This window comes from Gavia stellata, chromosome 16 (genome assembly GCF_030936135.1).
Source record: "Gavia stellata isolate bGavSte3 chromosome 16, bGavSte3.hap2, whole genome shotgun sequence".
NCBI classification, from domain to species: domain Eukaryota; kingdom Metazoa; phylum Chordata; class Aves; order Gaviiformes; family Gaviidae; genus Gavia; species Gavia stellata.
In genome coordinates, this window is record NC_082609.1 from 10,543,419 (window position 1) to 10,552,795 (window position 9,377).

Here is a 9,377-nt window from a genome sequence, read left to right on the forward strand (position 1 = left end):
CCCGTAGCCGTCACTTCCGGCACGCGGGATTTACATCCGGGGCGCGCGCGGCTGTTGCGTGGAGACGGTGTCATGGAGGCCGGGCCCGACAGGAAGGTAGGGCAGGGCCCGGCCTGGCCGGTACCGACAGCCCTGGGGTGCCGGGCGGGGCTGGTACCGTCCCGGGCCGGTCACACCTCGCGTCTCCCCGCAGAGGCAGCGGGAGGAGGCGGCGGAGACGTCCGACCTGTCCGGGGAGGAAGATGACGATTATGTGCCCTACGTGCCCATCAAGCAGCGCAAACAGCAGATGGTAACGGGGACCGGCGCTGCCGGGGGAGGGCTCCGAGCGTCCCTCCCGAAGCGAGGCCTCTCACTCCGCCTCCACTTGTTTCCTTTCAGCTGCAGAAGCTGCTGCAGATGCGGCGGAAGGTGGTGTCGGAGGAGGAGCAGCGGGACAGCGGGAGCGAGCAGCGGGGTGACGAGGATGACATCCCCCTGGGGCCCCAGTCTAACATCAGCCTTCTGGACCAGCACCAGCACCTCAAAGAGAAGGCGGAAGGTAGGGGAGTGGCTGGTGGTAGGGCCAGGTGGTTTTCAGGAAGGACTGAAACCTCTTCACTGTTTCCCTGACTCTCCCCCCAGCTCGGAAGGAGTCAGCCAAGGAGAAGCAGCTGAAGGAAGAAGAGAAGATCCTGGAGAGCGTGGCAGAGGGCCGAGGTGAGTGGTGAGAGCTTCGTATCTCTCAGACCTGTCTCCAGAGCTGTCAGGGCAGCAGTGGGGCTATTACCCATCTTGCAACACTCAGGGATGTTCGCACCCGGGGATGGGACAGGAGATCACAACAGGATCCTTCAGTCAGTATCCAACTGCCTGGCTTAGCTGAGATGGTGCTGTGGCAGGCCCCTAGGCACAGCAGGCTGTAGCGTTTGGTGTTCCTGTACCCAGAGGGGCTGTCAGGGGTCCTGCTTTTCCTCATGTGTCTCTGGGCACGGTCTCCCAAACTGTTTGCCCAAGTAATTCTCTGTTGAGTGCATCTGGAGATGGAGAACTTGCACTGATCTCATCGGCTTTGTTCTTGCAGCTTTGATGTCAGTAAAGGAGATGGCCAAGGGCATCACCTACGATGATCCGATTAAAACCAGGTGTGTTTCACAGCACAGAGGTTGTCTTCTCAAAAACATTGCTTCCTCGCAGTTGAAGAGAACTAGAAGCTGTGCAGCCTCACAGCAGGAGCACTGCTTTGTGGTCACTGCCTTCTCTCTTGCTCCACTGCCTGGCCTCTTACCGCTGTACATAAGATTGAAGGCTGTATAGACACCTTGAATGTTATTTTATATACAGTTAAGATTTTCTAGAGTACATTTATGTTAAACTTGAAGACCTGAGGTGGATCTTCATATTTTGGAGATGACTAAGCTAGGGAAGGAGACTGGGAGAGCCTACAGAGCCAGCACTGCTTAAGGCAGTGTCAGAGAGATGATCAAGATGTGTCCAAAAGATTTTGGCATGTTCTGTCCACCATCCATAGAGTATTCACAGCTGTTAGCTTGGGATTTCTTACTGAAACTTTGGGGAAAGGTTTAGTGCATGGAACTGGTGTGGATCTGCTCCTGTGCTTCATATCATGAAGCCCCTTGAAGCTACCTGTTTTCCCTGATGGGATATTGGAGCCTGACAGGGAGTTCCCCTGGGCCTCTGTGGAGGCTGCTGCCTCTGGAGCCCTAGCCTCACTCTGCACCACGACCTTTCTCTGTTGCCTTCGCAGTTGGAGAGCACCTCGTTACATCCTGGGCATGTCGGAGGCACGGCATGATCGTGTGCGCAAGAAGTACCACATCCTGGTGGAGGGGGAAGGCATCCCGCCCCCCATCAAGAGCTTCAAGGAGATGAAGTTCCCAGCAGGTAGGCTGGGAGAGGAGCCTGGCAGGGTGGGGGACAGCATTTTCTTGGGAAACACACGTCAGTGAGCAAAGCTGTCAGATCTTTAATGCTTAGTGTTAGTGGGGTCACAGCTTAAATTCCCAACAGTGGCTGTGTCACTTAGCTGCTGGCCCAAGGGACTTTGTCACTGGTGGAAGAACTGCTGCTGGGGCGTGAGTAGGAGGGAAAGAGGGGGAAGAGTTCAGGTCATGAACACGCATGTCCCTTTTTCTCTGACAGCTATCCTGAGGGGCCTGAAGAAAAAAGGAATCCAGCAGCCAACACCCATACAGATCCAAGGCATCCCCACAATGTGAGTGCTCTGTCCCTGTCCCAGAGCTGGAGATGAGTTGCTCCCTCCAGCCCACCCAGCGGTGTGTACTGGGTGCTCTTTGCTGGTGACAGGTGCGCCCTGTCACCTTGCTCAGACCTGGAGGTCTGAACCATTCTGTGATGCTCCTCCTCACCATTGGCCCCATTTCTCTGCCAGCCTCTCGGGAAGGGATATGATTGGCATTGCGTTCACTGGCTCTGGGAAGACCTTGGTGTTCACCCTTCCGGTGATCATGTTCTGCCTGGAGCAGGAGAAGAGGCTGCCGTTTTCCAAGCGAGAGGGACCCTATGGACTCATCATCTGTCCCTCGGTGAGTGTCAGGGATGCAGTGATGTGCGGAAGGAAGCTTTTATCGGTGTTCAGTGGTGATCCCAGATCCTCCCTGCACCGACGTGTACGAACGAGTAGGTTTTGTCTTTGCAGCGGGAGCTGGCCCGGCAGACCCACGGCATCATTGAGTACTACTGTCGCCTGCTGCAGGAGGATGGCCTGCCCCCGCTGCGCTGTGCCCTCTGCATCGGGGGCATGTCTGTCAAGGAGCAGATGGAGACAATCAAACAGTAAGACCTTCTGGGGGGCGGTTTGTGGGGCTGGAGCTGTGCTGTTTTCTGGCAGGGGACTAAGGGGTGGCACCCCAGCTGTATGGCTTCAGGAAGGCGTGGAGGTGAAGGTGATATGCCAAGCAGGTGTTACCTTCCCTATGTGTCGTTGTGTGGAGCAGGAATCTGAGTGCCTGACCGTGGCCTTCTCTCGTCCCACAGTGGTGTACATATGATGGTGGCAACCCCTGGCCGCCTGATGGACCTGCTGCAGAAGAAGATGGTGAGCCTGGACATCTGCCGTTACTTGGCCTTGGATGAAGCTGACAGGATGATCGATATGGGCTTTGAGGGGGACATCCGTACCATCTTCTCCTACTTCAAGGTACTGAGCTGGCATGATACGAGCACCCTGAAGCTCAATCCCTGCACCCGTCTGGTTGGGTGAGTGCTAAATCCTCGCCCGCACTGTGTTCACTGTGCAGGGCCAGCGGCAGACCCTCCTCTTCAGTGCCACGATGCCCAAGAAGATCCAGAACTTTGCCAAGAGTGCCCTGGTGAAGCCCATCACCATTAATGTTGGGCGAGCAGGCGCTGCCAGCCTGGATGTTGTGCAGGTGAGGTAGTTGAGTGCTCCCTCATGCCTGTGTAGGAGGCCAGCACTGTTCATGAGGGCACTTGATGCATGTCTTGTCAGGGAGCTGGGGTTTGTGGCCCTCCTTCCCAACAAGTTAAGGGATAGCGAGCAATGGCAGTTTCTCTGCTGCCTGCCTGACCCGTCCCTGTGCTTGTTCCTAGGAGGTGGAGTACGTGAAAGAGGAGGCCAAGATGGTGTATCTCCTTGAGTGCCTGCAGAAGACCCCACCACCCGTGAGTAGTGTGCTCTGGCTGCTCTGGCAGCATGGCTGGGGGCAGTGTGGGCGCACTGCAGCCCCAGGGCACCAGTGGATCTGGCAATGGGGACGTGGCCATGATGCTGCAGGGTTCTGCCGTGGGTGGGGTAGGCATGTGAGCGAGCTGTGCTCCACATACAAGCAGGTCCTGGGCCCAGAGCTGTTGCGTGTTCTGCTCAGCAGGAGGGAATAGTTTTCCTGGGGGGTTGTGCTGGTGTTGTGCCAGCCCACAGAAAGGCAGCTCTTCCATGATGTCTGTGCTGCGGCAGGTGCTGATCTTTGCAGAGAAGAAGGCGGATGTTGATGCGATCCACGAGTACCTGCTGCTCAAGGGTGTGGAAGCTGTGGCCATCCATGGAGGGAAAGGTCAGTGAGGGTCTCGGGGAGGCCTGGACCACGGTGCGGCCCTGCGACCCTGCTCCTGCCAGGGCGCTATACGTGACCACGGGAGGTCCCAGAGTGCAGCAGTTTGTGATGGTGTGAGGAAGGGCTGTGGCAGTGTCAGGAGCAAATGCCATGTTGCATGTAGCAGACATAAACACAGTGCAGGTCCCTATGGGACCTAGAGGTCCCTCTGCCCCTTTATTTGGGGAAAACCTGCGTAGGCCCTCTCACTGGGGGAGCCCCAGCTGAGCGATGCTTGGCTCTGAGGCCATAGTGGTTGCTCCAGTAGGTAGGACTGGGAGCTCTGCCCTTGCTGATCTTCTCTGCTGGGCCTTTGCAGATCAGGAGGAACGGACAAAAGCTATCGAGGCCTTTCGGGATGGGAAGAAGGATGTCCTGGTTGCCACTGATGTTGCTTCCAAGGGCCTGGACTTCCCAGCCATCCAGCACGTCATCAACTACGACATGCCAGAGGAGATTGAGAACTACGGTGGGGACTGGGCCCTGTGGGGGACCCACAAGGCCGCGGTGGGGTGGGTGCAGGGACCAGCAAGGCTGTGTGCTTGTCTCTGCAGTGGCTGGGGGCAGGCATGGTCTGTCATGTTGCATTCACCCAGGCCTGATCCTCTCTCTTTCTCCGCAGTTCATCGTATCGGGCGTACAGGCCGTTCAGGCAACACTGGCATTGCCACCACCTTCATCAACAAGGCCTGTGGTGAGAAACAGCTGGGGGCTGCCTGTGGGGGGGCTGCAGCTGTAGGAGGCAGGTGGGCGATGGAGCTGCCTCTGCCTTGGCAAGGGGGGTGTTCCCGAGCAAGCAGGGATGAGTCGTGATGGCCCGTGGAGGGGAGATCGTGGTGTGGAGCAGTGCCCTCCACCCCTGCTCAGGCTGCATCTGATTGTGTCTCTGCCCCCAGATGAGTCGGTGCTGATGGACCTGAAGGCTCTGCTCCTGGAGGCGAAGCAGAAGGTGCCGCCTGTGCTCCAGGTGCTGCACTGTGGGGACGAGACCATGCTGGACATCGGAGGTGAGAGACCTGAGGCTGGCACAGGGACCTCCCGCAGGGCTGTTGAGAGACCTGGGCTGTGGACAGGACCCTCAGCTCCTGGAGGGGTTCCTGCCTGCCTCGGGGCTGTTGTTGCCTGGCCATGCGGGCAGCCCAGTGCTGTAACAGGGGGAGACGCTGGTGTAGCCCCTCTGCTTCTGGGGTGGGGGGCCACTCTGCTGGCATGGCACAGCTCCCCCTGACCTCGTCCCTCCTGTTGCAGGTGAGCGGGGCTGTGCCTTCTGCGGCGGCCTGGGCCATCGCATCACCGACTGCCCCAAGCTGGAGGCGATGCAGACCAAGCAAGTCAGCAACATTGGCCGCAAGGACTACCTGGCCCACAGCTCTATGGACTTCTAGGCTGGGGAGCGTGCTGCCCAGTGCTCCCCCTGCACAGGCTTTGGTTCCCTTTCAGCCGGGGCAGTGCCCCAGCTGCCCTCACCTTTCCCAAGGCCAGGGGCCTGTCCTGCACTGCTGTGGCCCCTTTTCCAGGCATTTGGCCACTGGGGCTGTTGCCAGCTCAGCCTGATGAAGCTCCTGCCCCGGGAGGAAGAGCTGTGCTGCAACAGCGTCATGTTGGGCAAGCAGGTAGCGGTGCCTGAGGGGAGGAGGAAGCCCCAGGTGGGGCGACTGGTCTGTGGCCAGCTGTCTGCTGCCCCTGCCACCCCCCTGCAGTGGTGTGGCCAGGGTCTTACGTTGCTCCCCTCCAAAGCCCCTTGATTCCTCTGGGACCATTCCCCTTACCTGGTTTTGTGCCTCCTCAGCTCGTGGCTGTTCCTGTATCCCCCAAACACGCTCTGATGCAGCTGAGGCGAGGCGGAGTGTGCTGTGCTTGTGTAGGGCAGTCCCCTCGGTGCTTCCTGTGCTCTGCCTGCACGCGTTCTGCCCCACTGCCCCTCTGCAAGGGGGAGGGCGGATGAATGGACACCTCCTGTGGCCCAGCCTCTGCCCCTCATCCCACACACCAAAAAGGGGAAGTTGCTCAGAGAAGGAAGTCTGCCCCATGCTGTTGCTTCGACTGCAGCAGTCACATTTTCTCCGCTGCTGATAGCCTGAGTCCCCGATCCTTGCGCTGGCTGCCAGGGTGGCGCTGGGCCCATGGAGAGACCAGTGAAGGATGGGATCCTCTATGTGCAGCACAGCAAATTTGGAAAGGTAAAGCGTGGATTTGGGGCTGCGTACAGGGTTTGCCCTGATCTGTCTTAACGCCAGGCCTGGGGCTGGGCCCTCGGCAGCCTGGAAAGGGGGGACCGGAGCCAGACCCCTTGGAGCTGCTGCGGGGTGGTCCTGAGCTCCGCAGCCCCAAGAGCGGGGCTCTCCCTGCGGCTGAGGGGGCTCATCCATGCAGGCACCTGCTCAGGCTCTCCCCTGCGCGTGGGGTCCCTCTTCTCGCTTGGTCACCGCGCGATTCGCAATGAAACAATAAATGCGTGTTAATGAGGTGCAGCTCCAGCGTGTGTGTGGGAGTGGGGCACCGGGGCAGTGCATGGGACGTGGCTCTGCACCTAGCACTCCACAGGCCCGGCCCTGGGGTGCCAGTGCCATCCACGGGGCACCCCTTGTGGCTTGGCCTGCTGCCCTGGGCCCTCAGGGTGGGCACCGAGTGCTGCAGCCCTCTGGGCACAGTATGGGTGACATGGTGGGAGTCCCCGCAGGGTCGAGCCAGCTCTAGGGAGATGCGAGATGGGTGTTGGCGAAGCAGGTCCCACTAGCACACTGGCCTTGCCTTAGTGGCATCCCCTCTGCCATGGCAGAGCAGCCGTGCCTGCATGGGGGACTCGGTGGATGTACCAGGCTGCGATCACCCTCCGACCTCCCTGCTGAGCAAGAGCCGAGTCCTGGAACTGAAGCAGGCAGGTCCCACATGCGTGGGGCCGGTGCCCTGCTGTGTAGGAGGCAGGTGGGCTGGCGATGGTGGGTATTTTGGGTGCTTGGCTGCATCTGGTTTCTGCAGGGCGGAGGCTCTGCTTCGCTTTTGAGGTGTGTGGGGGCACGCGCCCCTTCTATCCCATGACGGGCTGGGAAGGTACTGGTGCCGCAGAGCCTCCCCTGGGAGGAAGCAGGCTGCGAGCTGCAGGGCCTGGTAGTGCGCAGCAGATGTGAGACTGCCAGCAGGAGCCTCAGCAGCTCAAAATGGCTTTAATTTGCATCAGGGTCTGTCCTGAGAACAGCTCGAGAGCTCAGCTGCTGCAGCGGCGGCAGGCCAGCACTTGCAGCAGGGAACAAAGAGCAGGACCTGGTGCTCCGCGAGCCAGGAGCGAGCGTGACTCACCCAGCAAGCCATGCCGAGCTCACTCGCTCAGAGCAAGGCCCCCCCCTGGACCCGGCTTTGGGACTGCCCTGCCCTGTAGCCCCAGGGGTCCGTGCTGGCCCCAGCTCTCCCTGCCTTCCTGCAGCACCTGGCGGGTGTGGGCAGGGACCCGCTGTGCCCCCTCCTGCCCTGCATGGCTCTTCCCAAGCACTGCGAGCCTCACATGGAGGGCAGCACTGTGAGGATGCAGCAGGCACCTCTTTGCTGACCCTTTTTTTTTCCTTCTGCCTATATCCTTCCCACGCTGCAGAGGTCCTGGAGGAAGATGCGAGCCCAGCTCTTCGCTGCCAGCCCCTCCGGCGTGGCCCGCATGGAGAAGTTCGACGTGCGGGATGATGGCACGGCACTGGAGAAGATCTCCCTGCGGCGGTGTGCCCGTCGAGTGATCCGCCTCTCGGACTGTGTCTCTGTGGGCCCAGCAGGCACCGAGAGCTGCCCCAAAGCCACCGCCGCCTTCTACCTCACCACCACGGAAAAGAGCTACGTGCTGGCGGCCGAGCAGCGGGATGAGTGGATTGCCCAGCTCTGCCAGCTGGCCTTCCAGGTACTATGGGGTCCAGCATAGCCAGGATCCCTCACCCTCCTCCTGGCTTGGGTGAGCCTGGGCGCTCTGGGGTGCGTGGGCAAGCAGGGGAGCTTGTGCTCCCCTGTTTCGGGGGCTGCACTCATATCCCTCTGTTTCAGGGTGCGAAGGAGACGTTGCCAAGCAATGCCAGGACCCAGCCCAGCCCCACTGTCCCCATGGAGGAGAACTCCCTCTACTCCTCCTGGCAGGACTGTATGTGTAGGGGTGGTGGATGGGGCTGGGGTGGGCTCCGTCTCAGTGCTGCAGTGCTGACCCTCACCTTGCTCTGCTTCTGTAGTGACTGAATTCCCGGTGCTGGTGGTCCGGACGGACGTGGCTACCCGCTGCGGCCTGCATGGGCACTACCTGCTCTCAGCCCTTCCCCAGAGCCTGACGCTGAAGGACCCGCAGTCCCGCCAGCCCCTGCTCACCTGGCCTTACCCCTTCCTCCGCAAGTTTGGCCAGGATCAGGTGTGTGTGCCTCCCCCCCTCCATGGGGCTGCTGGCTGCCCAGGGCAGCTGCCAGCCCCTCACCCTGCCCTCTGGCTCCACAGACCATCTTCTCTTTTGAGGCCGGCCGCCGCAGCGACTCCGGCGAGGGCACCTTCACCTTCAGTACTCCACGTGCCCTGGAGCTCTGCCGGGCCGTGGCTGCTGCCATCGCCTGCCAGCAGCAGGGCAAGGATGCCCCGGACCCCCGGCTCTTCTGTGCCTCGGACCCCCAGCTCTCGGCCCAGGGCCTTGAGCCCCAGCCCTGGGCCCCTGGGGCTGAAGAGCCCCAGCCCAGCCCCACCCCGGGGGGGGCACAGCCTGCCTCCCACCCCCCGGCCAGCCTTCTCCCCTTGCCCCCGCCAGAGCTGGAGGCCACAGCCCCCATTGTCTATGCCTCCATCGCCCGGGGCCAGCAGCCCCTCTTCAGGCCAGGGCAGCCCGGTCTCAGTGAGGCCTGGGCCCCAGGGAAGCTGCCTCCCGAGCACCTCTACGAGAACATCTTCACTGCAGAGCCGGGTCCTGCCAGGGCAGAGGAGGAAGAGGAGGAAGGGCAGTGGGAGCTGGGGTGCCGGCAGGCCCCCGAGGGCCACAGCAGCGAGGTGGGCCCACTCTATGACAACCGGGCTGCCCTGGCCCAGCTGCCGCGGGGCGGCCCCCAGCGCCCTGAGCCGTGCTGGGGCCGTGGGGCGCAGGAGGCGCTGCCCGTGCGCCCTGGGCACAAGCCCCAGAGCAACCTCCGGGCCAAGCTGGTGCGGCTGCTCAGCCGGGAAACCCCTGGCTCCCAGGACTGGGCCTGAGCCCGGGCTGGATGCTGTTTGGTGGTGCAACGCAGTGAATAAACATCCTGGGCCGGCCTGTGTTGTGAGGGTGCTGCACGGGCGGACGGGGGTCGCTCCTGGGATCGGTCGGTG

General features: G+C 61.3%; 2 protein-coding genes across 2 annotated transcripts; both read left to right on the forward strand.

Annotated features, from left to right (window-relative positions):
* The first annotated feature begins 68 nt into the window (after positions 1–68).
* On the forward strand, positions 69–5,476 carry DDX41 (DEAD-box helicase 41). The gene is made up of 17 exons (XM_059825228.1): positions 69–96; positions 194–292; positions 382–541; positions 625–699; positions 1,064–1,124; positions 1,748–1,884; positions 2,143–2,215; positions 2,393–2,546; positions 2,660–2,796; positions 2,998–3,160; positions 3,261–3,392; positions 3,574–3,645; positions 3,938–4,034; positions 4,393–4,542; positions 4,696–4,767; positions 4,970–5,080; positions 5,322–5,476. The coding sequence occupies exons 1-17, from the start codon at positions 73–75 to the stop codon at positions 5,456–5,458; spliced, it is 1,854 nt and encodes a 617-aa protein (XP_059681211.1). The 5' UTR covers positions 69–72; the 3' UTR covers positions 5,459–5,476.
* Positions 5,477–6,186: 710 nt separating this feature from the next.
* Positions 6,187–9,263, forward strand: DOK3 (docking protein 3). Its single transcript, XM_059825229.1, has 5 exons — positions 6,187–6,253; positions 7,660–7,953; positions 8,094–8,187; positions 8,273–8,445; positions 8,529–9,263. Exons 1-5 carry the CDS (start codon positions 6,197–6,199, stop codon positions 9,261–9,263), a joined length of 1,353 nt encoding a protein of 450 aa, XP_059681212.1. The 5' UTR covers positions 6,187–6,196.
* Positions 9,264–9,377: the final 114 nt, after the last annotated feature.